Source organism: Rana temporaria, chromosome 3, assembly GCF_905171775.1.
Source record: "Rana temporaria chromosome 3, aRanTem1.1, whole genome shotgun sequence".
Lineage (NCBI taxonomy): Eukaryota > Metazoa > Chordata > Amphibia > Anura > Ranidae > Rana > Rana temporaria.
The window spans coordinates 411,085,702-411,108,951 of NC_053491.1; the positions used below are offsets into that span (position 1 = coordinate 411,085,702).

Genomic DNA, 23,250 nt, shown 5'->3' on the forward strand with positions numbered 1-23,250 from the left:
TCAGGATTTCCCTCAGATCAAACTGCTGTGGTAATTACTAAGGCAGTGAAACTGATAAAATCACCTGTGCACAATAATGGAAAGCCTGAAAACAAGACCTGTTGGTGCGCCCCGAGGACTGGAGTTGAGAAACACTGGTCTAGTGTCTATACAAAATATTTAGAATGAATGAAAACGTGGGGTAACCGACTGGTCCAGTGGGCATCCTCGGGGGGCTATGCTGATAATCGATCAGCACAAACCCCCCCCTGTCAGAGGAGCAGCCGATCGGCTCTCCTCTACTCGCGGCTTTTCCTGTTTACATCGTGATCAGCCGTGATTGGACACGGCTGATCACATGGTAAAGAGTCTCCGTGAGAGACTCTTTACCTAGATCGTGTTGCGGGGTGCCAGACTGACACCCTGCAACAACGATCGCCGCGATGCACGCCCCCGAGGGCGCGCAACGGCTCAATATCCTGAGGACTTCATATGACGTCCACTCAGGATATTGAAACCACTTTGCCGACGTCAATATGTCATTGGCGGGCGGCAAGTGGTTAATCTGACCTTTGTGTAAATGGAGAAATATGTTTTTTAAACACATAGGCCCGGATTCACATACATTGGCGCATATTTATGCCGCCGTAGCGTATCTCTTTTACGCTACGCCGGCGCAGTGCACAGATGCAAGCACTGATTTCACAAAGCACTTGCTCCCACTCGCTGTTAAAGATACGCTGGGTTTTCTCGGCGTAAGCCAGCATAGGTGGAAGTGGGCGTGAGCCATGCTAATGAGGCGTGACCCCATGCAAATGATGGGCCAAGCGTCAAATAAATACTTAAAATGAACGACGCATGCGCCGTCCCGTGGCCGTATCCCAGTGCGCATGCTCAGAATCACGTCAGAACTACTCCCTAAGATTACGACGGATCACTGCCTACGACGTGAACGCCTAGTCATATTCACATACAACGTAAACGACAAAATATACGACGGCTTGTGTTCCCTGGTCAATACCTTTGCATGAGTTGCGCCTCCTATATGGGGAATAACTTTACGTGAATCGGCGTATCTCCATCTGTTGCATATGTGCATAGAAAATCAATGGGAGCGGAAAATGCGCCCACGATACGACGGCGTAGGCAAGTTACGTCGGTCGTAGGAAGCCTATTTTTAGGCGTATATCTCAGATTGTGGGCACGGCGCACAGATACGACGGCACATAGATAGACTTACGCGGCGTATCTCGAGATACGTCGACGTAAGTGCTTTGTGAATCCGGGCCATAGCTGATAGCACTAGCTACATGTTTATAGTTTAAATATTGATATTTGCACTGTTTAGCACCGAAAACTGCCATTTTAGGTACTTTTGCAGAGTCAGTACAAAATTTGGATTGGTCAGTTAATTTTTCATGATTTGTTTTAACAACAAGGTTGGTCTTGATTGGGAAAAGCACAAACATTGTATGACACAATCAAGTCATGACAATAATTAACACAAAATGTCACCACGCAGAAGCAAACAAAAAAACAGAGAGAAAAAAAACAAAACCAAATAGTCAATACAGAATGGCACACCCACAGGGGGCATAGTTATGAGGGAAACCATCACCTAAGCAAGTAAGGGAAGGGGAGGAGGGGGAGGAGAAGGGGAAGGGGGGAAGGGGGAAGAGGGGAGGGTCACCACGTCCACTCAAGAATGGCTCACCTATTCCTCTCTACACCCAAGGACAGGGTACATACGTAGGATCTGTCCATGGCCTCCAGATCTTTTCATATTTCAATGGACACTCTTTACTCATATAAGTCAGCTTATAAAGCGGCAGAACTGCATTAACTGAGTCCTCCTATGAGCGTTCTGTGGGGGGCAAGGGAGAGATCCACCTCAAAAGGATCTCCTTCTTTGCATAAAAGATCAGTGTCTTAGTATATCTAGGCCTCTGCTCATCATCCTGCACTCCCAACAGGGCCAACTCGGCCGACAAAGGAATATCCAGTTGAAGGCGGACATTAATAGACTCTCCAACCGCAGCCCAGTAGACCAACAGTCTGGGACAGGTCCAAAACATGTGGAAAAAGGTGCTATCAGGGGAATGACACCGTGGGCAGTCCGGTGACCGGGACAGGTAAATTCTGTGCAGCCTCCGAGGTGTGTAATACACCCTGTGTAAAAATGTTGCCTGGATCAGCTTATCCCTGGACGATATTACCAGTTTAGAACTATCTTCAAAGCATTCCTCCCATGTCTCCCTATCAAGGTCAGGTAAGTCTCATTACCACTTATCCCACAGGGCATCCATCTTAGACGAGTCTTTCCGTAAAAGGGCCAGATACAGCGAAGACAGAGTTTGTTCGAGAGACTCCTGTGACAACATCTTCTCGATAGGGTCCGCCTTAAGACTGGGGGGCGACAGAAACTGTGCCCCGGCTGCAAGGCACAGCTGGTAATACCGGAACCTCATATAAGCAGGAAGGTTAATTTCATGGTTTTTGGTAGCAAAAAAATTGGTGCCGATTGTACATTTTGGTGTCCTGCCAGTAAATTTCACTTCAGGGGGTTGGTAACACTGGTGCCTGCTATATCGTGCGAGAGAAATGTACCGACATTAATAGTTCTGTATTGGCTGGTTTAAAAATTGCCTGCGATCTACATGGATTAAGATACTGCCTTTTTAAGTGTTCCTATAATATAACACAGCAAATATATTACAAGTAACAAATGTTATAAAGGTGCCCTTGCATAAGGCAGGTAGGATAATTAAACAAATATAATGATGGTACAATGTTATAATATTCAGGGAGATTCTGGCATTAAATGTAATATGACATCTGAGAAGGCTATGTGGTCAAGTATAAAATGCTAGTAAAAAGTATTCAGGGGCTTTTTGTGTACTGTAGGACATCAGTAAGGACCTGTATCAGCTGGATGGTGTGGAATTTGAACACTTAAGCCCTTATCTTTCCCAGCTCTGCCCAGCCATCTTTGGTCCTTTGTTTCAGGCATGCTGCTATTTTAGCTAGAGTTCAGATAAAGAGCAGTATAAAACGTAGGGGGTCTGCAAACTGAGGGTCAGGAGACACAAGAAGACAACAGAAATGGTAAGTGAGCAGTGTTGATACGTATAGATTCGTTTGAAAGGAATAGATGCTGGCTCAGGGAAAAAAAAACAGTGTGACATGTTCCCCTAACTAATGTTGCATAGTAAAGTTTCCATTTTCCATGTGAAAATTAGCATGGTTCTAAGAATTATATTGGGGACGTTCATCATACTTATATGAAAATCATTATGTTATGCTCAGGTAAGGATCTTTCAGGACAAGATAGGAGAATACATAATATAGTGTAGCTGCAAATAACAGAGATGTCAGAAATAAAAAAAGGGAAGTTATTCAATAATTCATCTTCCTACAGTAGTTAATTATACCATGGAATAGATGCAGACAGAGATTGTCATTGACACTATAATGCAGTATACCTGGGGACATCACTATGACAGTCCAGAGTAGCACAGAACACCAACCGATGGGAACTCAGGTTAAAGTATCAACAGCCACAATGAAATATATGCAAGAATTTTTTTTTTTATTAACTGAAACTGTAAAACAATTGCTGTGACCCTTTGTGGTCACTTTATAAGATCATACAACTTATTCCCAAATGAGAGCTCCCTCAGTCTACCCCAATTACTACTGGCAAGGGTAGTACAATATATGAATGGCACAATAATTGCACCTCTTTGTAATGTTTTTCCTTCTATAATTATAGCTACATAATTGTGCTCAGGTGTTGACTGATGTGGAGTACAGAGAGTGGCATTGTATACAAAGTACAGATGTATTTCATGCTAATGTAGATTATTGTTGAATAGTGGAACAAGGACAAGGAAAAGGATAGTGCTAAATGGTAGAAGCTTCTCTGGAAATATACGCACAAAATGTTGTACAATATGGGGTTGTTTTACTAACGGCAAATAAGCTATTCACCCATGTGCAGTTGCATTTTGATGGGGGAAATTGCCTCAAAGCTTCGTGAACGTGGTGAAGTTTCACTTTGTAAAGAATACCCAATCACAAATAGCATTTCTGCTTGCACTTAATTGGGTGATGGAAGTCACCAGAAATTACCTCATTCACTGAACCCTGGTGCATATTAACACCTTGGCGCCAGCTCCCCCCGGTCCTTTAAGGGGTGTAAGGTGACAGGAGGCAGAGCGGGTTTATGATTGGTTGTCACAGCGGTCCCATGATCGGAAAGCTCCAGATTGCAAGTAGCCGTTAGCCGCCGGTAACTGTGTCAGTAGCGTGCAGGGCGCACGCTCTCGACATTTATATTCTGGTATGCAAATATGCAGCGTTTGGTGTCAAGGCCCACCCGCCGAGAGGCTGCATATTTGTGTACTGTCGACACCAAGAGGAGATTGACTTGCAAAGTCTATTTTCCTTTAGTAAATCAACCCCAGTATACTCTTCCTCTGTCTGCTGTCTAGCCCAGGGCCATGCAACACCAGACTAGCTGTCATTCTGATCTAATGGCTTCAAGTTCTCTCAGTTTCAGTCAGTACCTTGAAACAGTAAAAATGGGGCAATCAGCGCAACCATACAAACATGCCTCTCCCCCTCCCTCCCCGCAGTCTTCTGGGACATGTCACAGGTCCTAAAAGACTGCAGGGCCATTCACAAATTGCAGCGTAATTTCTGCATGTGCAGTGGGCAGCCGGCTGTGAGACCAAAAGCAGCAGAGCTGGCTGCCCACAGTTAGGATGCCGGAAACCAGAATGGCCAGTAAAGAACTAACCCGGGTGAGGACAAGGATATCGATATTGATATTGGATCAGCATTTCTTTTAGGCATTTGTAAGCAATGGCATCCTCCTACCTTTTCACAGCACATGCTTGTATTAAGGTAGAAGCAGGAAGGGTCTACTGAATTTAATGATGGTGGTTCAGTGCATTTGCATTTGGCAAAGGAATGTAATAAATTTGTGCAAATGCTTACTTTCCCAAAAAGGTAAACGGCAGCATTTTAGAAGTTAGGGTGCATTCTCACAGGATTTTGCATACCCAGGAGGCAGGAGTGAATTGAAAGCAGTTGAAAGCTGAGATTGAAGCAAGTTTTTATTGTATAGCCTTTATTTTCAAATTCTAGGTCTATTATACAGTTAGCATAATGATTAAATAGAAGCTTGGAGTCAGGGCACCGTTTTCTATTTTACCTTTCTGGGACAAAAATGCCATCAAAATTACTAGCTTGGGTTACTGATGCCAAAATGCAATGCACTGTACAAAAAATACCTGTCCTTCCAGGATAAGCAGTTGTGAGCAATCTGTGCCCACGTTTCTGAACAGTCCCAATGCCTAGTTTATAGAAAGTAGAGAAAAAGATCTGCCAGGCAGGCAATACTTTTAGCACATATCTCCTTGGCAGAACGTATAACTTTCCTTATCTCTCCTGGCTGTGGCAGCTTAAAGGGCATGAAAAAGATTATACCAACCATTATCAAAAGATACAGAATTCCCACAAAGCAACAAAACAATCATATATTTAGAATTGACCTAGTACAGTAAAAAAACTACTTTATAAACTAACACGACATTATCAAAAAGTTCTGATTTTTTTTGTGCTGCAAAAGGTATGCTTTGTATTTTAAAATAAAATTGAAAAATTACTCTTGCCAGCCCCCTCTCATATGTATGTTCCAGCAGGGGGTTCACTCTCTGATGAGATGTGTATGAGTAAGGGGTGGGTAGGACTTGTCTGTTGAGTGGAGATCAATGTTACAAAGCTTTAGCAGTTAGGGAAACTTCAGCTTCCGGTTACATCCAAACTGATGATTTAAACCAGTATTAAACCCAAAAGCAAACATTTATTATATTGCTCCGTACCAATTTTTAGATGTGATGACTGCATTTGTTTTCTTTTTAGGCTTTCTTCCCTTTTTTTTCTTCCCCGTATCAGTTAAGCCCTGTATACACGATCGGTTTGTCTAATGAAACAGACCGATGAACCATTTTCATCGGACAAACCGATCGTGTGTGGGCCACATCTTTTTTTCTCCCATCGGTGAAAAAAAAATAGAACCTGTTTTAAATTTTTCCTATGGATAAAAAACCGATACAAAAATCAGATCGTCTATATGGAACTCCATCGGTCAAAAATCCACGCATGCTCAGAATCAAGTCGACGCATGCTTGGAAGCACCGAACTTCATTTTTTTAGGCTCGCCATTGTGTTTTACGTCACCGCGTTTGGACACGATCGGATTTTTGACCGATGGTGTGTAGGCAAGACTGATGAAAGTCAGCTTCATCGGATATCCGACGAAAAAATCCATCAGATTCGATTCCATCAGATATCTGATCATGTGTACAGGGCTTTACAGGGAAGAGACAAACCATTTAACATTGACAGGGGTGCTCACAATGATCAGCCTTTATTTAAAATCTTTATCCTAAAAGGAAAAACATTTTTTTGCTGTAAGTAACTGATAATAAAGTGTGAGTTGGAGTTTGGCTTCAAATTATTAGTGTATCTAAATCTGCTAGCACATTTAACACTACACTTCCCCCCACTCCCACCCTGGCAATGCTGATGTCTGCTGTGCCCCCTGTGCTCATTCATTCAGAGTGGAGGCACTCTAATATAGGAGGTATGTTATTGGCCAGATCACCAGGTGAAAACAGAGCAAAAGAAGCCTTAAAGGAGTTGTAAAGGAAAACTTTTTTTGCCTAAAATTAATGTCTGCAAGGTAGACAGACAGAATAGTGTAATGATTCTGTTAAAAAACGAGTAAATACCTATTAAATTCCTTCATCTATATCACCTCCAGCGTTCTAGTTTCTGTTCTCTCATTCACTTCCTGGTTTGCGGCGCTCGTTCATGTAAGAACTACATTTCCCAGTATGCATTGCGGCACGCCCAGTAATTCACACCTCCTTGAAGTCTCTAACATGTAGAGAGCGTCCTGCCACACAGATGTAGTTCCCAGGAGGGGGTGAGCACGTCACTGACCACCGCAGTAAAGCCTCCCTTCACTGTGGTCAGTAACAATCAGACAAGCAGGAAGTGAACAGAACAGAGAAGAAATAGAGCAACTTCTGAGCAAAAACGAACAATGAGGAAGTGAAAAGAGGAATGTCTGCAGGTAAAGGATGCTTATTATGAAAAAAAATTTTTTTCCTTTACAACCCCTTTAAACAAAAATAAAACTGATACAGCCACTACAGCTAAAGATTGGTAAGCTGCAATATATTACATTTTCAGTTTTGGGTTTACTGCTGCTTTAACTATGGGATGGGAAGCTGAGCTATTGCTTGTTGTATGAACAATTCAGTCATATTGCTCAGCAACTGAAACTCTGAATGTGTTTTTCTGCTATATATGCTTTTATTATGACTACACTTATTAAATGATGCATTGGGGTTTATTTACTAAAAGCAAATCCATTTTGTACCACAAGTGCACTGCAAGTGCACTTGGAAGTGCACTTAGAAGTGCAGTAGCTATAAATAAAAAAAAAAGAAACAGCATTTTTGCTTGTACATGATTGAAAGATAAAATCAGCAGAGCTTCCCCATATTTCAGATCTTCCTCTCAGATCTACAGTGACTGCATTTCCAAGTGCACTTCCAAAGTGGATTTGCCTTTAGTAAATCAACCCCATGGTGTGTTATGGCAAGAAGTTATATAAAAGAGCAAATTGGGCAGTAAAAAACAACTAGAAAATAGTGCCTTTTTACTAGGTTTTACAAATGTATTCTGTAAACATGTAAGGAAGGTACAACTTGGATATTATCTGTAACAATCAGTGGTTAGAATTTTTGTTTCTTCAGACACCTTATCTATCTGACTTTTGGGATTCATCCAGCCCTGTTCTGAAGGACATTTAACAAATATAGCAGACACACTGCAGTTGAATTAAGAGACACACCTTTGAATAGCTACTGCTTTTAAAATTGCATGTTTTTACCCTGGTTGTTTTCTTTAAAGCGGGGGTTCACCCAAAAAAAAAAATATTAATATTACACACATTAGAGCCAGCATAGTAAGGGCATTTACTTTCGGCGTTTTTTTTTTTGTACATACCTTTATATTCTGTTTTTGTCCAGGGCTTCCGGGTTCCGATGACTGCGGGACTGGGCATTCCTATCCTTCCGTTGGATGATTGACGGCTTGTGAAACAGGTGACCTGTCGCACAACGTGCGTCACCAGATGTCGGGAAATAGCCGAGCTGCAAGTCGGCACTATACAGCGCCTGCGCAGTCAGCTCTACACGGCGGGCGCAGGCGCCGTATAGTGCTGACTCGCAGCTTGGCTATTTCCGGAAATCTGGTGATGCGCGTTGTGCGACAGGTCACCTGTTTCACAAGCCGTCAGTCATCGAACCGAAGGATAAGAACTCCCAGTCCCGCAGTCATCGGAACCCTGAGGCAGGGATAGGAACGCCCAGTCCCGGAGTCATCAGAACGCGGAAGCCCTGGACCAAATCAGAATATAAAGGTAAGTACGGAGAAAAAACAAACTGCCAAAAGTATATGCCCTTACTATGCTGGCTCTAATGTTAAAAATGTGTTTTTAGGGTGAACCTCCACTTTAAGCCCTGTTTTTAAATGTATATGTAGCAGATGGTTGCTACTAGTTACTAACCACCATACCACCCTGCTGCCAGACCTCCATCTATCACTCTCAGAAACAATGAACAGTCATTTGCGTTGTTTTAGGAAAAATGGGATGCCCATAGAACGGATTTCTTTGTCATCATATTTAAAGAAATTTAAATATGATATAAAATTTAAAAATGTATTTGCCATCATATTTAAAGAAGTAGAATAGGTTGAGATTTGAAGAACTGATGGACTCTAATATTTCCTTGGACATGCACCCCCCCCCCCCTAGATGGGTATGGGCCCCTGCTGCTATCTAGCATTCCATTCTCCACATCTCTCAGCTGACAACTCCACTCCAGAGGGCTGGAACTGAGCTTATATGGGAGGCCTGCCACCTGCCAATTCCAGTTGGGGATTGGTCAGGGCTCCTCACATGAGCTCCCTGTCACTCCAGTCCTCAGCACTGCCCCTATTCCAGAACATTATCCCTGGAAGCAAGTGAGGCTCCCAAGAACTGAAGCACAGGTGGTCACACCCACTGATACACTAACCACTCCCTGCCCCCAGATCAAAACAAGCAGGCCTAGCCTGAAGCATAAGCCTGCCTAAATGTACCTGCTCTGGCAGCTACCTCACAAAAAATCCTCACTCTAGCACCTACCTATGGTAGAGGGTGCTACATATACAAGGATAATATTCCCCCGCTGTCATCTCACACAATGGTCTTAATGCATGAAAGTGAAGGATCTTACAATTTGAAGTTATATACGGTAACTTAAATCGATACAAAACTCCAGTTCAAAAAAAAAATAATAATCTATGTATGTCATTTTTTTTTTTTTATTATATTCTGGGTTTAGATATTCAACCTGCAAAGACAAAAAGTAGACTTATAACGTCTTTCTGATAAATCGTAGAGTGGCAAGCTGTCTCTCTCACGTTTGGCACAGTATTATAAAAACACAAGAAAGAAGGGAGGGGGAAAAAAAAAAAATATTCCTCCCTTTAGCCCTCATTCACACAATGCGATTTGTCATGCAATTTGACAGTTCCAAATCGCATGACAAGTTGCACACTATTGCCAGCAATAAAACCGTTCAAATTGCCACTACTCATGTCGCAGCGACTTTGAAAAAGGTTCCTGCACTACTTTTTTTTTTATCTATGTATGTAATTGATTAGTGTCTGTTAACCCATATAACACAAATACTGTTAGACCCTTTATTAGAGCCTGGCATAGCACACTGAATTAGTCTTTTATAAAAATGAGCATTGTTAATACCTATTTAGAACAATCTTCAGGGCGGTCACATAACTTGCGGCCACTGTATACATCCGATACATTGTTTCTCCAGGAGGGGCTGAGATCTCGCTCTGACGTCAGCTGGGGAGATCACATGGCCTCTTAGCCACTCCTGCAGTTGCCCTGGAAACCAGCCAAGAGTCACGTGATCGGCCTGAAGATTGCACTAAATCAATATTTACAACACTTGTTTTTATAAAAGACTAATCTATTATTTTTTTTGGGGGGGGGGGAGGGGGGTTAACAAACACTTTAAGTTTGCATTTTTCTTTTCCAACAATTTTTTTTTTATAAAAATGTACAATACAAGTACAAACTTTTACAGAGTCTATTCAATAACATATTTAAAATTGACGTAAACAATTAGGCTGCATTCACACCTCCGCGACAAGATACGTCGCGTACGCGGCGTATTTTGCCGCGAGTGTAACTTTTTTTTCACAAAGCCTTCCCATTGCTTTGTATGGCCGAACGCCAATGTCGCCTGAAAAAAAGGGTCCGGGACTTTTTTTCAGGCGACAGGAGTACGGCGTCTATGAGATGTGAACCATCTCCATAGACAGCAATGGGAATTCTCCCCTCTAGCGGCACAAGCGTCCGGCGTCGGGCGTTTTGTCGCCTAGATGTGAATGGGCTCTTATGCTTCTAACAGAGAAGTTTGCATTTTTCACTCAAAAAATACCCTCTATTGCTCGCAGCCTCCTTCAAATCTCCCAATAAACATTTTTTTTTTGAGCTGCTGTGATTCTCCAAGGTCCACACTGTATGTTGGAACATAACCTCACTTTCTTACTCGCTCTCAAGGTTAGGGTGACCAGACATCCCCGGTTTCAGGGGACAGTCCCTGGATTGAGGACACTGTCCCCAGACCAAGTCTGTCCCTGGTTTTGTGCCCGGATTGGATTTGAACAGGGGTTGGGGGCGATTTCAAAGACAGTCAGTGCAAAATAAAAAAAATAAAATTCTGAATTACACCCCCCAGCTCCGCTGCTCCTACTATCTTAGGGGGTCTATTTTTTTCCATTATCTGTGCCCCTTTCTGATGATCATGTGCTGATGAGAGCAGAGGGAATATTTCTTCAGTTTCGGGTGCATGCGCATTCAGCTCCACTCGCATGTTCTTCTGCCTTGGCCAGCCGCCTGCCTGCTTATCTCCTTGCCTTCCCTGGTGGAGGGATCTTCCTCTGTACCCCACCCAGTTGTAGCTGGGGCCCGGAGAGTAAGACTTGACAGGCTGTGAGGCGGGCGGCGACAGGCAGAAAGTCGCTGATTGCCGCCATTACTAGTATAAAAAAAAATATCCCCGGATTTCATTTTAAAAATCTGGTCACTTTACTCAAGGTAGACTAGGGACTATGAACTATGGGATTTGTAGTATATATAGGGCAGTGTACATGACCACAACTAACAGCTTGTTCTAAACAAATGAAAATGAGCACGAAAAAGAGAAGGTAGAGAGCTCATAGAGGACATTACAAGGAGCCGGATAGACACAGTATGAAACAATTTCATGAAAAATAGATTACAGGGCCATTAAGTAGTGGATATGTATGGGTTATTTTTGAAGAATAAGTATGTAATTTAGTGTCACTTTTAAGCTGAGTAAGCCATTTGGATGAGAGGCAATAAATCTTAACTGTTACCAAATATGTACTGTATAAGTAAATGTGACTCTGCTACTAGCTCTACAATGACCAAGTTACATGATGACTTCAAGGATAACTTGGAGGTCATTCAATGCTTGCATATCAGACCAAGCTCTGCAGGTAAATTTGAATGCATCTATCATATCATTCTAGCCCTGCCTCTTAATGTGTCCGTGCAGTGCTGACCCACCGATTTTCTTATGAAGCCTAATATATTCCAGCATTTTAAAACACTTCATCTTTGGATTTTCTAACACATTTCTTCATACACTATCCAGGCCAGCAGAAAAGCAGTGACACGTGGTAAAGCTGCAGCAAAATGTGCCCAGCGAGGTTCTTCCAATGTCTTCTCAATGTTTGAGCAGTCACAGATCCAAGAATTTAAAGAGGTGAGAATGTGATATATCTGGCGCTGACCAGTGTGTTCTGACGGGGGTTAGGGGGGGACGGGGGTCAGGGGCAGTCGCCCCTACTTTTAGCAGCTTGGAACAGCGCTATATTTATACCAAAAGAACACAAATCTAAGCGAGGAAGATCACTGTACTAACATCAGATTGTTAGTACATAATATCCTCAGGATAGTGTGTACTAGAGATGCACGATCAATTGTTAAAAAAACATTATCACCATTCAACCCCCTTCATGATCTTAATACAGCATTTCCCTGATTCATGTTAAACAAGTGCAGAGCCAAACAAAGCTGTCAAAAGAAAAAAAAAACTGGCAAATGTTTATTATTAACAGCGATAAAGAGAAACAATGTATCTCTTGGTTCTTTTTTGATCAAAATAATTAACTTCCATCTGTAAATGAGGTTAGTTTAACCACTTAACCCCCAGACCATATTGCTGGTCAAAGACCAGAGCACTTTTTGTGATTCGGCACTGCGTCGCTTTAACTGACAATTGCGCGGTCGTGCGACGTGACTCCCAAACAAAATTGGTGTCCTTTCCCCCCCACAAATAGAGCTTTCTTTTGGTGGTATTTGATCACCTCTGCGGTTTTTAGTTTTTACGCTATAAACAAAAATAGAGCGACAATTTTGAAAAAAAAAAAAAAATTTTTACTTTTTGCTATAATAAATATCCCCCAAAAATATATAAAAGAAAAACATTTTTTTTCCTCAGTTTAGGCCGATACGTATTCTTCTACATATTTTTCGTAAAAAAAAATTGCAATAAGCATTTATTGATTGGTTTGCGCAAAAGTTATAGCGTTTACAAAATAGGGGGTATTTTTATGGCATTTTTATAAAAAAAATTTTTTACTAGTAATGGCGGCGATCAGCGATTTTTTTTCCGGTATTGCGACATTATGGCGGACACTTCGGACACATTTTTGGGACCATTGGAATTTTTATAGCTATCGGTGCTATAAAAATGCATTGGATTACTATAAAAATGCCACTGGCAGTGAAGGGGTTAACACTAGGGGGCGGGGAAGGGGTTAAGTATGTTCCCTGGGTGTGTTCTAACTGTAGGGGGGGGTGGACTGACATGGGGAAATGACTGATCTTCTGTTCATACATTGTAGATCAGCATTTCTCTCCCTGACAGGACCGGGAGCTGTGTGTTTACACACACAGCTCCTGGTCTCCGCTCTGTAACGAGTAATCGCGGGTGCCCGGCGGCAAACGCGCCTGCCGGGCACACGCACTGGGGCGAGCGGGGGGCGCGAGAGCCAACGTTATATTACGTGGAGGGGAGCCAACCTGCCGCCGTAAAACGACGGTGGCAGGTCGGCAAGTGGTTAAGCACTTAGGGCCATATTCTCAGTAGAGTTACGACGGAGTATCTCAGGAAACTCCGTCGTATCTCTCTTTTTTGACCCGCGTATCTATGCGAGTGATTCCTAGAATAATTTTCGCATAGATACGCTGAAGATCCGACATGTGTAAGTCACTTACACTGTCGGATCTTAAATGTAATTTCCCTGCCGGCCACTAGGTGGCGTTTACGTTCAGGTCTCATTTGTTTATGCAAATGAGCCTGATACGCCGATTCCCGGACGAAATCGCGTCGCGTAACCGTCGCTTACGTCGTTTGCGTAAGCGTAAGGTTACCCCTGCTATATGAGGGATAACCTTATGCCAGTCCCACGTATGCCATGTTAAGTATGGCGTCGGGTCCGCGTCGTCTTTTCCCGTCGGGTACGTCGTTTTCCTAAGTCGTTCTTGAATACGACTTTACGTCAATGACCCACACGTCGGCGTCACCGACGTTTTCCGCCGAGAACTGGAGCATGCGCACTGGGCTATTTTTAGCCCGGCGCATGCGCAGTTCGATCGAAACGGGGGCGCGCTTAATTTAAATATAAGCCGCCCCCTTTGAAATACGCGGGCCTTTTACACTACGCCTCCGCAAACTACGGAGCAAGTGCTTGAGGAATACGGCACTTGCTCCAGTAAGTTGCGGCGGCGTAGTGTAAATAGCTTACGCGAGGGCGCCGCAGAATATTGGAGAATCTGGCCCTTAAAGACTAAACCTTTTTTGACACTTGGTGCTTATAAGTTAACATCTGTTTTTTTTGCTAGAAAATTACTTAGAACCCCCAAACATTATATATTTATTTTTTTACAAACAACGTGGTGTTTTTATTGAGAAGGGTGAAGGCAACGTACAATATATGCAGTGGCACAATCATAACATGGTATATGGATATACAGGAGTGGAGTCATACAGTAAACAGAAAAGAACGGTGTTCTAAGTACATTATCACAACAATGCAGGGTTTAGGCAAGTACGGTAAGTGCACAGATCTAACCAATATGATTGCGGAGTCTAACAGCTGAAGGGCACGTAGGCCCAACTGAACGCGAGGGGGAGATACAAAATAAACATATCATCAGTCAGTTATTCCATTACAGGTAGCGGCGTTACCCAACCAGTCGTCCCAGATCCTGCCATACTTTGCTGGGCATCCCCTGTGGACATATATTTCTTTTTTGTAAGGCAGGACCTGATTGACTGCCACAATCTATTCCCGAACTGACGGGGGCGCAACTCGAAGCCACTTTCTTGCTATGAGTAGTCTAGCAATAAAAAGCGATTCCTGGAGGAATAGTTTATGAAATTTATCTGAATCTGGGAATATCCCCAGTAAACATTGTTTAGGGCATAATGTCAGGGGAGATCCCATCTTGTCATGCATGAACCTGACAATCTGGGCCCAGTAGTCCTGAATCACTGGGCATGACCACAACAAATGAAAGAAAGTGCTGGAAGGGCTGTTGCACCTGGGGCACAGGGGACTATAGTTAGGTTTGTATTTGGCAAGCCGGGTTGGGGTCAAGTATGATCGATGCAAAATATAAAGCTGAGTGAGATGGTCAGACAACTTGGTCAGACAACTTGGTGGACACTTTACTGCGGTGAGATGCCACAGTAGGGCGGAGAAGGGAATCATACAAATACTGCAGCTGATGACACTTACCTGTCCAGGGTGCCCGCGATGTCCTCACCCGAAGCCGACCCATTCCTCGGCTCTGGGTGGAGGCGCCAGCTTGTTAAGTAAGGAAATCAGGAAGTTCATAGCCTGTTTGCCTTCTGTGCATGCGTGAGACGTGCTACGCATTTTGAGTGGTCCCTGCTGTCTTTTGGAACATGTGTTTCTCACAGGAAATAGCGGGTGGGTGAGGGAGGAGGGGCCGGACATGGCGTAGATCACCGCCGATACTACGGAAATCTTTCACCAGAAGTGGGAGATTCACCTGTATTAGACAGGTATCTGCTTCCCCCCTCCCCCCTGAAAGGTGCCAAATGTGACACCGGAAGGGGGGGGGGGGAATCTGGACAGGGGAAGTTCATTTTTTGGGTGGAACTGCGCTTTAAATTAGTTCTGGGCCAACTGCCAATAAAATAGCTTATTTGGTAAATGTGACAAGCAAACAATACAGGGACCTATTTCTTCAGTAATCATGACACTAAATCCATGCTTTTTCATTATGTTTAGGCATTTAGCTGTATAGACCAAAACCGTGATGGCATAATAAGCAAGTCTGACCTTAAAGAGACATATATGCAGCTGGGTAAGTTACTGCACTTTCGAGAACTGTATAAATATTGGTCATAATGTATCTAATGTCTAAAGTGGTTGTAAAGGAAGAAGGTTTTTTATCTTAAAGCGGAGGTTCACCCAAAAATCAACTTTCTGCCATTAGATCCAGCATACTGCTGACATCTGCAGTATGCTGTTTTTTTTTGTACTTATCGTTTTATCAGCCGTTGTTATCCGGCTCCGAGCGGGGATTTCTGCGGGGAATAGGCAGTCCTAAGCCAAGCAGATTTGATTGACGGGCTGCTAAAGCGCGTCACGCCTTCCGAAAATACCCGAAGTGACACTCGGGTGTTTACGGCGCTATACGGCGCCTGTCGTGTAGAGCTGACTGCGCAGGCGCCGTAAACACCCGAGTGTCACTTCGGGTATTTTAGGAAGGCGTGACGCGCTTTAGCAGCCCGTCAATCAAATCGCATAACAACGGCTGATAAAACGATAAGTACAAAAAAAAAAAACAGCATACTGCATATTCCAGCAGTATGCTGGATCTAATGGCAGAAAGTTGATGTTTGGGTGAACCTCCGCTTTAATACATTCTATGCATTAAAATAAAAAAACCTTCTGTGTGCAACAGCCCCCCTAATACTTAACTGAGCCTCATCTCGATCCAGCGATGTTGGACGAGACACTCGGCTGACCGGGACTCTCCCTCCTGATTTTTTTAAGTAATCAAACATCTACACACGCATATCTGCTAGGGATCTACTCACTAAACCCCTATCTCTACTGTTGTGCTTAACACTAAACATATCGGGCCAGATTCAGATAGGTTAGCGGATCTTTAGATCCGCGTAACTTATCTGATTTACGATCCGCCGCTGCAAGTTTTTGAGGCGAGTGCCTTATTCACAAAGCACTTACCTCAAAACTTGCGGCGGCGTATCGTAAATCCCCCGCCGGAATTCAAATTCCGCGGCTAGGGGGAGTGTACTATTCAAATCAGGCGCATCCCCGCGCCGATCGAACAACGTATGCGCCGTCCGGAAATTTTCCCAGCATGCATTGCTCCAAATGACGTCGCAAGGACGTCATTGGTTTCGACGTTTACGTAAATTATGTCCATCCGTATTCGCGAACGACTTACGCAAACGACGTAAAAAATTTAAATTTCGTCGCGGGAACGACGGCCATACTTAACATTGGCTGCGCCTCATAGACCCTATACGGCGGAAAAAGCCGAACGCAAACGTCGTAAAAAAAATGCGCCGGGCGGTCGTTCGTTTCTAAATCCGGGTATCTCCTCATTTGCATATTCGTCACGTAAAAAAACCGAAACGCCACCTAGCGGCCGGCTTATCTTATCCATCTTATCGCTGGTAAATCATATCATTGTGGTAACTTGTCCTTACTCTGTGCACTGTCCAACTGAACAACGTTGACTATTCCAACACCCCATTCATATTGCTTACTGGGGTCTTCTTCTCTCTTTGTTTCTCTCTTTCTCAGGAAAGATGAATGTGAATGACGAGGAGTTGGAGGAAATGCTGAAGGAAGGAAAAGGACCCATCAACTTCACTGTATTCCTAAGTCTATTTGGAGAGAAGCTTAATGGTGAGCCACTAATGACCACCTACAAAAAAAAATCACCATAATTTTTTTTTGTTTACAATTTATTTTATTTTTTAGATTTTTTTTTTTCTTGTTACAATTTTTCACATTTTCTCACAGGCTTTTGCTGGGGGGGGGGGGGGGGCAACTTTTGTAAAATATCAGGGGTCTAAATAGTCCCTTGTAGTTTTACTTTTGAGACTGAAAAAGGGACTGAGGATTTCTCAAGCCCTTTCTCTGCAGCTTCAGCTGCATTAGACTGTGAGGAAACAGAAAGCTGGAGGGGCAGGAGGGAAGCTGGCATACAGCAGCTGTGGTAGGGGCACACGGGGGGTGGGGGGGGGTCTCAGGCAGCACGGGGAAGAGGACCTTTGACAGGGATGGTGATTGGAGGGGCGATGAGCCCCAAATACTTAGTAAATACTTAATAAGAAGCAAAATGCGCACTATTGTTTCTGGACTGTACTACAGGTACAAGCAACCAATAACATACACATATGTGGAATCACTGCAATCGTCAGGAGCAGGAAATGTTTTTTTGGGTTGTTCTTTGGTAGTAGGTTATGGTAGTAACAAGAAATATACAGCTACATTTAAAATATATATTTTTACTATTTTGAGCCAGTTTTTCTTTGACAATAAAAAAAAAAAAAAAACAGGTGATATTCATAACCATTTACTACCAAATGAAGGCCCAATTTGTCCTGAAAAAAACAAGGTATAATCCACGTGGATGCACAAAGTAGTTGTGATGATATGTACAGTTTAGTAACACATGTCAAAGTTGCAAAATTGTGCTTAGGCATTAATATTTGTTTTACCCTTAGGCGTGAAGGGGTTAATGTAAAGTTTTTATTTCTTTGAGTTTGTTTTTTTCTATCTTTTGTAAACAATTTAAGAAATCTTAATTTTTCATAAAAATTTTCTTTCACGATCAAATCAATATTATTTTGATCTGTTGTGAGGCCCTTAAACTGTGTGATGCCCATAGGCTGGTGCCTACTCTGCCTGTTTGGTAATCCAGCACTGCATCTACTCTTCAAAACGTAAAACTGACTTAAACATTGGTTTCCTAGGAACGGACCCAGAAGACTCTATACTAAGTGCTTTCAAACTTCTAGACCCTAATGCAACTGGCAACATCAATAAGGATGAGTAAGTGAATTCTACACTGTTAATGCAAGAAGTTATATGATTTCTAAGAAACTCTCTAAAGCCTCATACACAAGATTGGATTTTTTGCAGACAAGGCGTTGGACTTTTGTACGAAGGGCGTTGGCCATGAACTTGTCTTGCATACAAACGGCCAACAAACACGAAACAACGTGGTTTTTCAGCTCTTTAGCGCCACCCTTTGGGCAACTTATGCTAATGTTGTGTTATGGTTAGCATTGCTTCTGAGCATGCGTGTTTGTACTTTGGTGTTTTGTCTGAAGGACTTCTGATAATCCAACAACACACATTTGTTGTCGGAAAATTTTAAAGCATGCTATTCAACATTTGTTGGTGGAAAATCCGACAACAATTGTCCGATGGAGCGTACAAACGGTCGTATTTTACGACAACTGCCTGCCATCACATAATTCCCGTCTGAAAATCCGATCGCGTGTACGGGGCTTTAGTCTCATTTCTAGACCAGTGTCACATAGATTACCTAGGCAAAGTCTTTAGCCAGGAACCCCACAAGTTCTATGTAAAGCTGTTAGTTGACTCAATATTCCCGTAACTCCAAGTATATTGTTAATGCAATCAGCAACCCAAAAAAAAAAAAAAAAAAACTTTTATTAATAATATTAATAATAATAATAATAACAACAGTAAATTGAAAGCGGATTAGTAACTATGAATGAGACTATGAATGAATTATGACCACAACACTATGCAAATCATATTTTTTCTTTGTATTGAACAAGACAGCAAGTCCTATATAACACCAAGGTTGAAACAGTAATTTAAATGAACCTGTGCTCACTTTTAGGCCGCATACACACGGTCGGTCCAAACCGATGAAAACGGACTGAAGGACCTTTTCATCGGTCCAAACCGATCGTGTGTGGGCCCCATCGGTCAGTTATCCTTCGGTCAAAATTTTTAGAACTTGCTTTAAAATTAAACCGATGGACGCCTAACCGATAGATCAAAACCGATGGTTAGTATGCAAAAGCATTGGTTAAAAATCCGCGCATGCTCAGAATCAAGTCGACGCATGCTTGGAAGCATTGAACTTCATTTTTCTCTGCACGTCGTTGTGTTTTACGTCACCGCGTTGGACTCGATCGTTTTTTTAACTGATGGTGTGTATGCACATCAGACCATCAGTCCGCTTCATCGAAGGACCGTTCTCATCGGATGGACTGACCGTGTGTACGCGGCCTTAGGTTTTTAGCAGGTTAGGGAAATAAGACTATTGGAAAATAAATTATTAATGGTCGCTATCTTTTTTCCTGTTTTGTTATTAGTTAAAGGTGGAAAGGGAGAGAGATGTGCCACTGCCAACCAAAATATATCTATGATGTCTGGTAGTTAGAAATAGACAGTGTTGCACATTTTGCAACTATGTGGAGCTAGAAGAACGCTACCCAATATCACCAAAATAAATGTTTTTATGATAAAAAAAAAAAAATCCATTTTCCCCCACCTATTTTTCAGGTTGAAGCAACTCCTTATGACACAAGCAGACAAGTTCACAGCAGAAGAGGTCAGTTACTTCTACTACAACATCAAACATTTCCCCCACTGGCTACAACATTGGGGGTTATTTACGAAAGGCAAATCTACTTTGCACTACAAGTGCATACCTCCCAACTTTCTGAGATGGGAATGAGGGACACCTATCAGCAAAAGTATGCAGGCATAGGACACATCCCTTGCCACGCCCCCTTAACCTCCCTGGCGGTATGATTCTTTCAGAAAAAACATGCTAAAAGCGGTACCATTATTTGCAAGGAAATTTGGCGTTCTATATTGTAGGTCTGTAATTTTTAGAAATAACTCACTTAAATCTGTCCAAACAAGATTCTAATAGGCATCCCGTGTATTACATTTTTTTAAAAACAAAATTATAAATTATAATATAATAAATAATTATAAATAATTATAACAAATAATAATATAATTATAATAAAAATTATTCAATAATGTAATCAAATCAAAATCACTGAAATTTGCTCAGTTGCAGAATTGTCGCTGTCATTACTTTTATTTTTTTATGACGAATTTCCCCACAAATCGCTATCGCACAATTCTGCAAGTGATTATAATTTATTATCGCTGTTTTTTAGCTGATCTAAAACTATTTTTGACATAAAGGGACACTTTTGGTTGCTATGGACAATCTACAGTTTGCAGGGAGAAAAAAAGGTTTTTATTATATAAAATGACATGCAGGACACTGGGCAGACCACTAGGGACAGGGGGGGTGTGTTTTTTTTACATACAGTACTGTAATCTATAAGATTACAGTATACTGTGTGTATAGTGTTTGTTTACGTTTTTGAATTTGGCGCCGTTCTCCGTCCCCGTGCGTCGTAACGTCGCAGGGAACGGAGATCGGCGGCACAGGAGGACGCTGTGTGAATCGAGCGAGGTCCCGCTCGCTCACACAGCGCGGTGGCATCGCTGGATCCAGGGACAAGGTAAGTAAAAAGTGCCTGTGGATCTAGCGAGGCAAGCCCGTGACTGACACGGGGTTACCGATAGTAGCAAGAAAATCTAACCCCGTGTCAGTCTCGGGAAGACCGCCAGGGAGGTTAAAGGAGAATTGTACAAAAAAAATAAGATTGGTTAAACCCACAAGTGCTTTTTTTACCACTACAATTTAGAAATCAGATGAAAGGTTTAGCACTGGGAAACACTGTTTGATAGATAAAAAGTGCATTTTATATACATCTATATGGATCAGACCAAAACGAGGGACAAATGAGGAGAATGAGGGACATTGCTCCAAATCAGGGACAGTCCCTCGAAATCAAGGACAGTTGGGAGGTATGCAAGTGCACTTGAAATTGCACAGAAAGTGCACTTGGAAGTGCAGTCGCTGTAAATCTGAGGGGGTAGATCTGAAATGAGGGGAAGCTCTGCTGACTTTATCATCCAATCATGTACAAGCTCAAATGCTGTTTTTTATTTTTCTTGCATGATCCCCTCAGATCTACAGCAACTGCAATGCAAGTGCACTTGTAGTGCAAAGTGGGTTTTCCTTTAGTAAATCACCCCCAGTGTGTCATATGTAGTTAATATGGTATAGGAAATGGGCTTCTTTAACTCTTGTGGAACTACAACTACTGTGATGCTTTTTACAAATATAACAATTTGTGTGACAACCTAAATCATTCAGAGGTTATTCAGAGTTCTCCTAATCACTACAATCCTATTGCATATTACACTAAAACAAAACAAACATACGGCCTCGGACGACAGGACATCCGTGATAGGTGGAACACTGAACAGAGGCTCTGCTGGGAAAATTAGTGTTCCGCCTATCACGGAACAGCCTGAGTAGGAGGCGTGGCTTTTGAATAATGGACGCCCGCAGCCTGAGAAACTCAGCAAACAGGAGAAGGTAGGAAGATCGTCGAGGCAGGCATTCTGGCACAGTGAGGCAGGCATACTGGCACAATGAGGCAGGCATACTGGCACAGTGAGGCAGGCATAATGGCACAGTGAGGCAGGCATAATGGCACAGTGAGACAGGCATACTGGCACAGTGAGGCAGGCATACTGGCACAGTGAGGCATGTATAATGTCACAGTGAGGGGTCGTCTTATACAGTGAGTATATCACAAAACCAGCATTTTAGCTGGAAAATTAGGGGGTCGTCTTATACACCGGCAAATACGGTATATATATTCTCTAATCTAATAATAATAATAAAAATATAATAATAGCTCATCCTTGCCCTGAGTGGAGCTTGGGGGCCACAGAAGAGATAAAGGCCAGATTTCTCAGGGGATAAAGAAGAGAAAATATATTTTTTTTACAACCTGACCTCATCCTTACCCTAAGCGGAGCTCTGGGATTTGTTGGGGGGCGTAGAGGAGATATATATATATTCACCACACACAGCCACAAAGGTAGGAGAATTATTTTTGGGCAGTGTATTAGTGCTCGGACGAACACACTGACACAGAAATGTAATGGTTCAAAGAATGTCAGGCAAAATGGTTGGCCACAACGCACGTTCACTACATCAAATCTGGCCCTCTTTCAAAAAAGTTTGGACACCCCTGCTCTAGGGAAACTCTCTAGTCACGCTTATTCCTTTTATTCTGACATATAACCTAAAATCTCCCATCCTTTAATAATGTCTCCAGAGCCAATGTACTCTAGAATTGTCACTCTCTTTTTGCATTTTTTAGGTAGAACAGATGTATGCTGTGACCCCCATTGACGTGGCTGGGAATATCGACTACAAGTCACTGTGTTACATAATCTCACATGGAGATGAGAAAGAGGAATCTTGAACTTCTTTTGATTATAATTGGGCAATTTTACCCTAAATAAAACTTTTATTTTCTAAATTCTCCCATTGTGTTTTAATTTTAAATGGGCTTGTTAGTTTATTGTCACTGAACCGTATAATGCTGGGGTGCTTAATCAGTGGCCCTCATGTCTCTTGGAGAACAAAAACATACAGCGCACAAGGGTTAAGTGAATGTCACTTTATAGTCTGTAAAATAATATGGAAAAACATATATGCATGAAAAATTGAAAAATTGAAGTAGCCACAAATAGCACACAGGAAAATAGAACATTAAAATTCTAAAAAAATCTAATAAAAATAGTCCGCATTACATAGGCAGAAGTTCATGTGGAGATGGTAGAGTGAAAACACATACACTTCGGGGGAGATGTTAGGAATAAATCCAAATGGTGTGCATACACTTGTATGCAGAGGTGATACGATACCTCAACAAAAAGCAGCCGCTTGTACGTCTCTATGCGGGGAGATGGAATCCGTTGGTGGGAAGATGACAGCCACGCTGGGAGCAGGTGTAGATGCTGTTTCCATGCAGAGAGGATACTGCCGTTTTCACCTCACTAGCTCGGGGGCTGATGGAAAAGGAAAACTTCCTCGCAAACCGGGATCTCAAGCGGCAGGGAAAGTCC

General features: G+C 42.5%; 1 protein-coding gene and 1 long non-coding RNA gene across 3 annotated transcripts in view; one reads left to right on the forward strand and one right to left on the reverse strand.

Annotated features, from left to right (window-relative positions):
- LOC120933062 overlaps nucleotides 1-23,250 on the reverse strand; it is a 117,509-nt gene that overhangs the window by 80,787 nt on the left and 13,472 nt on the right. The window lies entirely within an intron of this gene.
- On the forward strand, nucleotides 2,980-22,664 carry MYL7 (myosin light chain 7). The gene is made up of 7 exons (XM_040346046.1): nucleotides 2,980-3,084; nucleotides 11,817-11,927; nucleotides 15,490-15,565; nucleotides 17,041-17,145; nucleotides 18,219-18,297; nucleotides 19,792-19,840; nucleotides 22,500-22,664. The coding sequence occupies exons 1-7, from the start codon at nucleotides 3,082-3,084 to the stop codon at nucleotides 22,602-22,604; spliced, it is 528 nt and encodes a 175-aa protein (XP_040201980.1). The 5' UTR covers nucleotides 2,980-3,081; the 3' UTR covers nucleotides 22,605-22,664.

Coding starts and splice junctions, on each gene's coding strand:
- MYL7 (XM_040346046.1), top strand. Junction 15,566..17,040: donor AGAGACATATATGCAGCTGG/GTAAGTTACTGC, acceptor TCTCTTTCTCAG/GAAAGATGAATGTGAATGAC. Junction 18,298..19,791: donor GGCAACATCAATAAGGATGA/GTAAGTGAATTC, acceptor CCTATTTTTCAG/GTTGAAGCAACTCCTTATGA.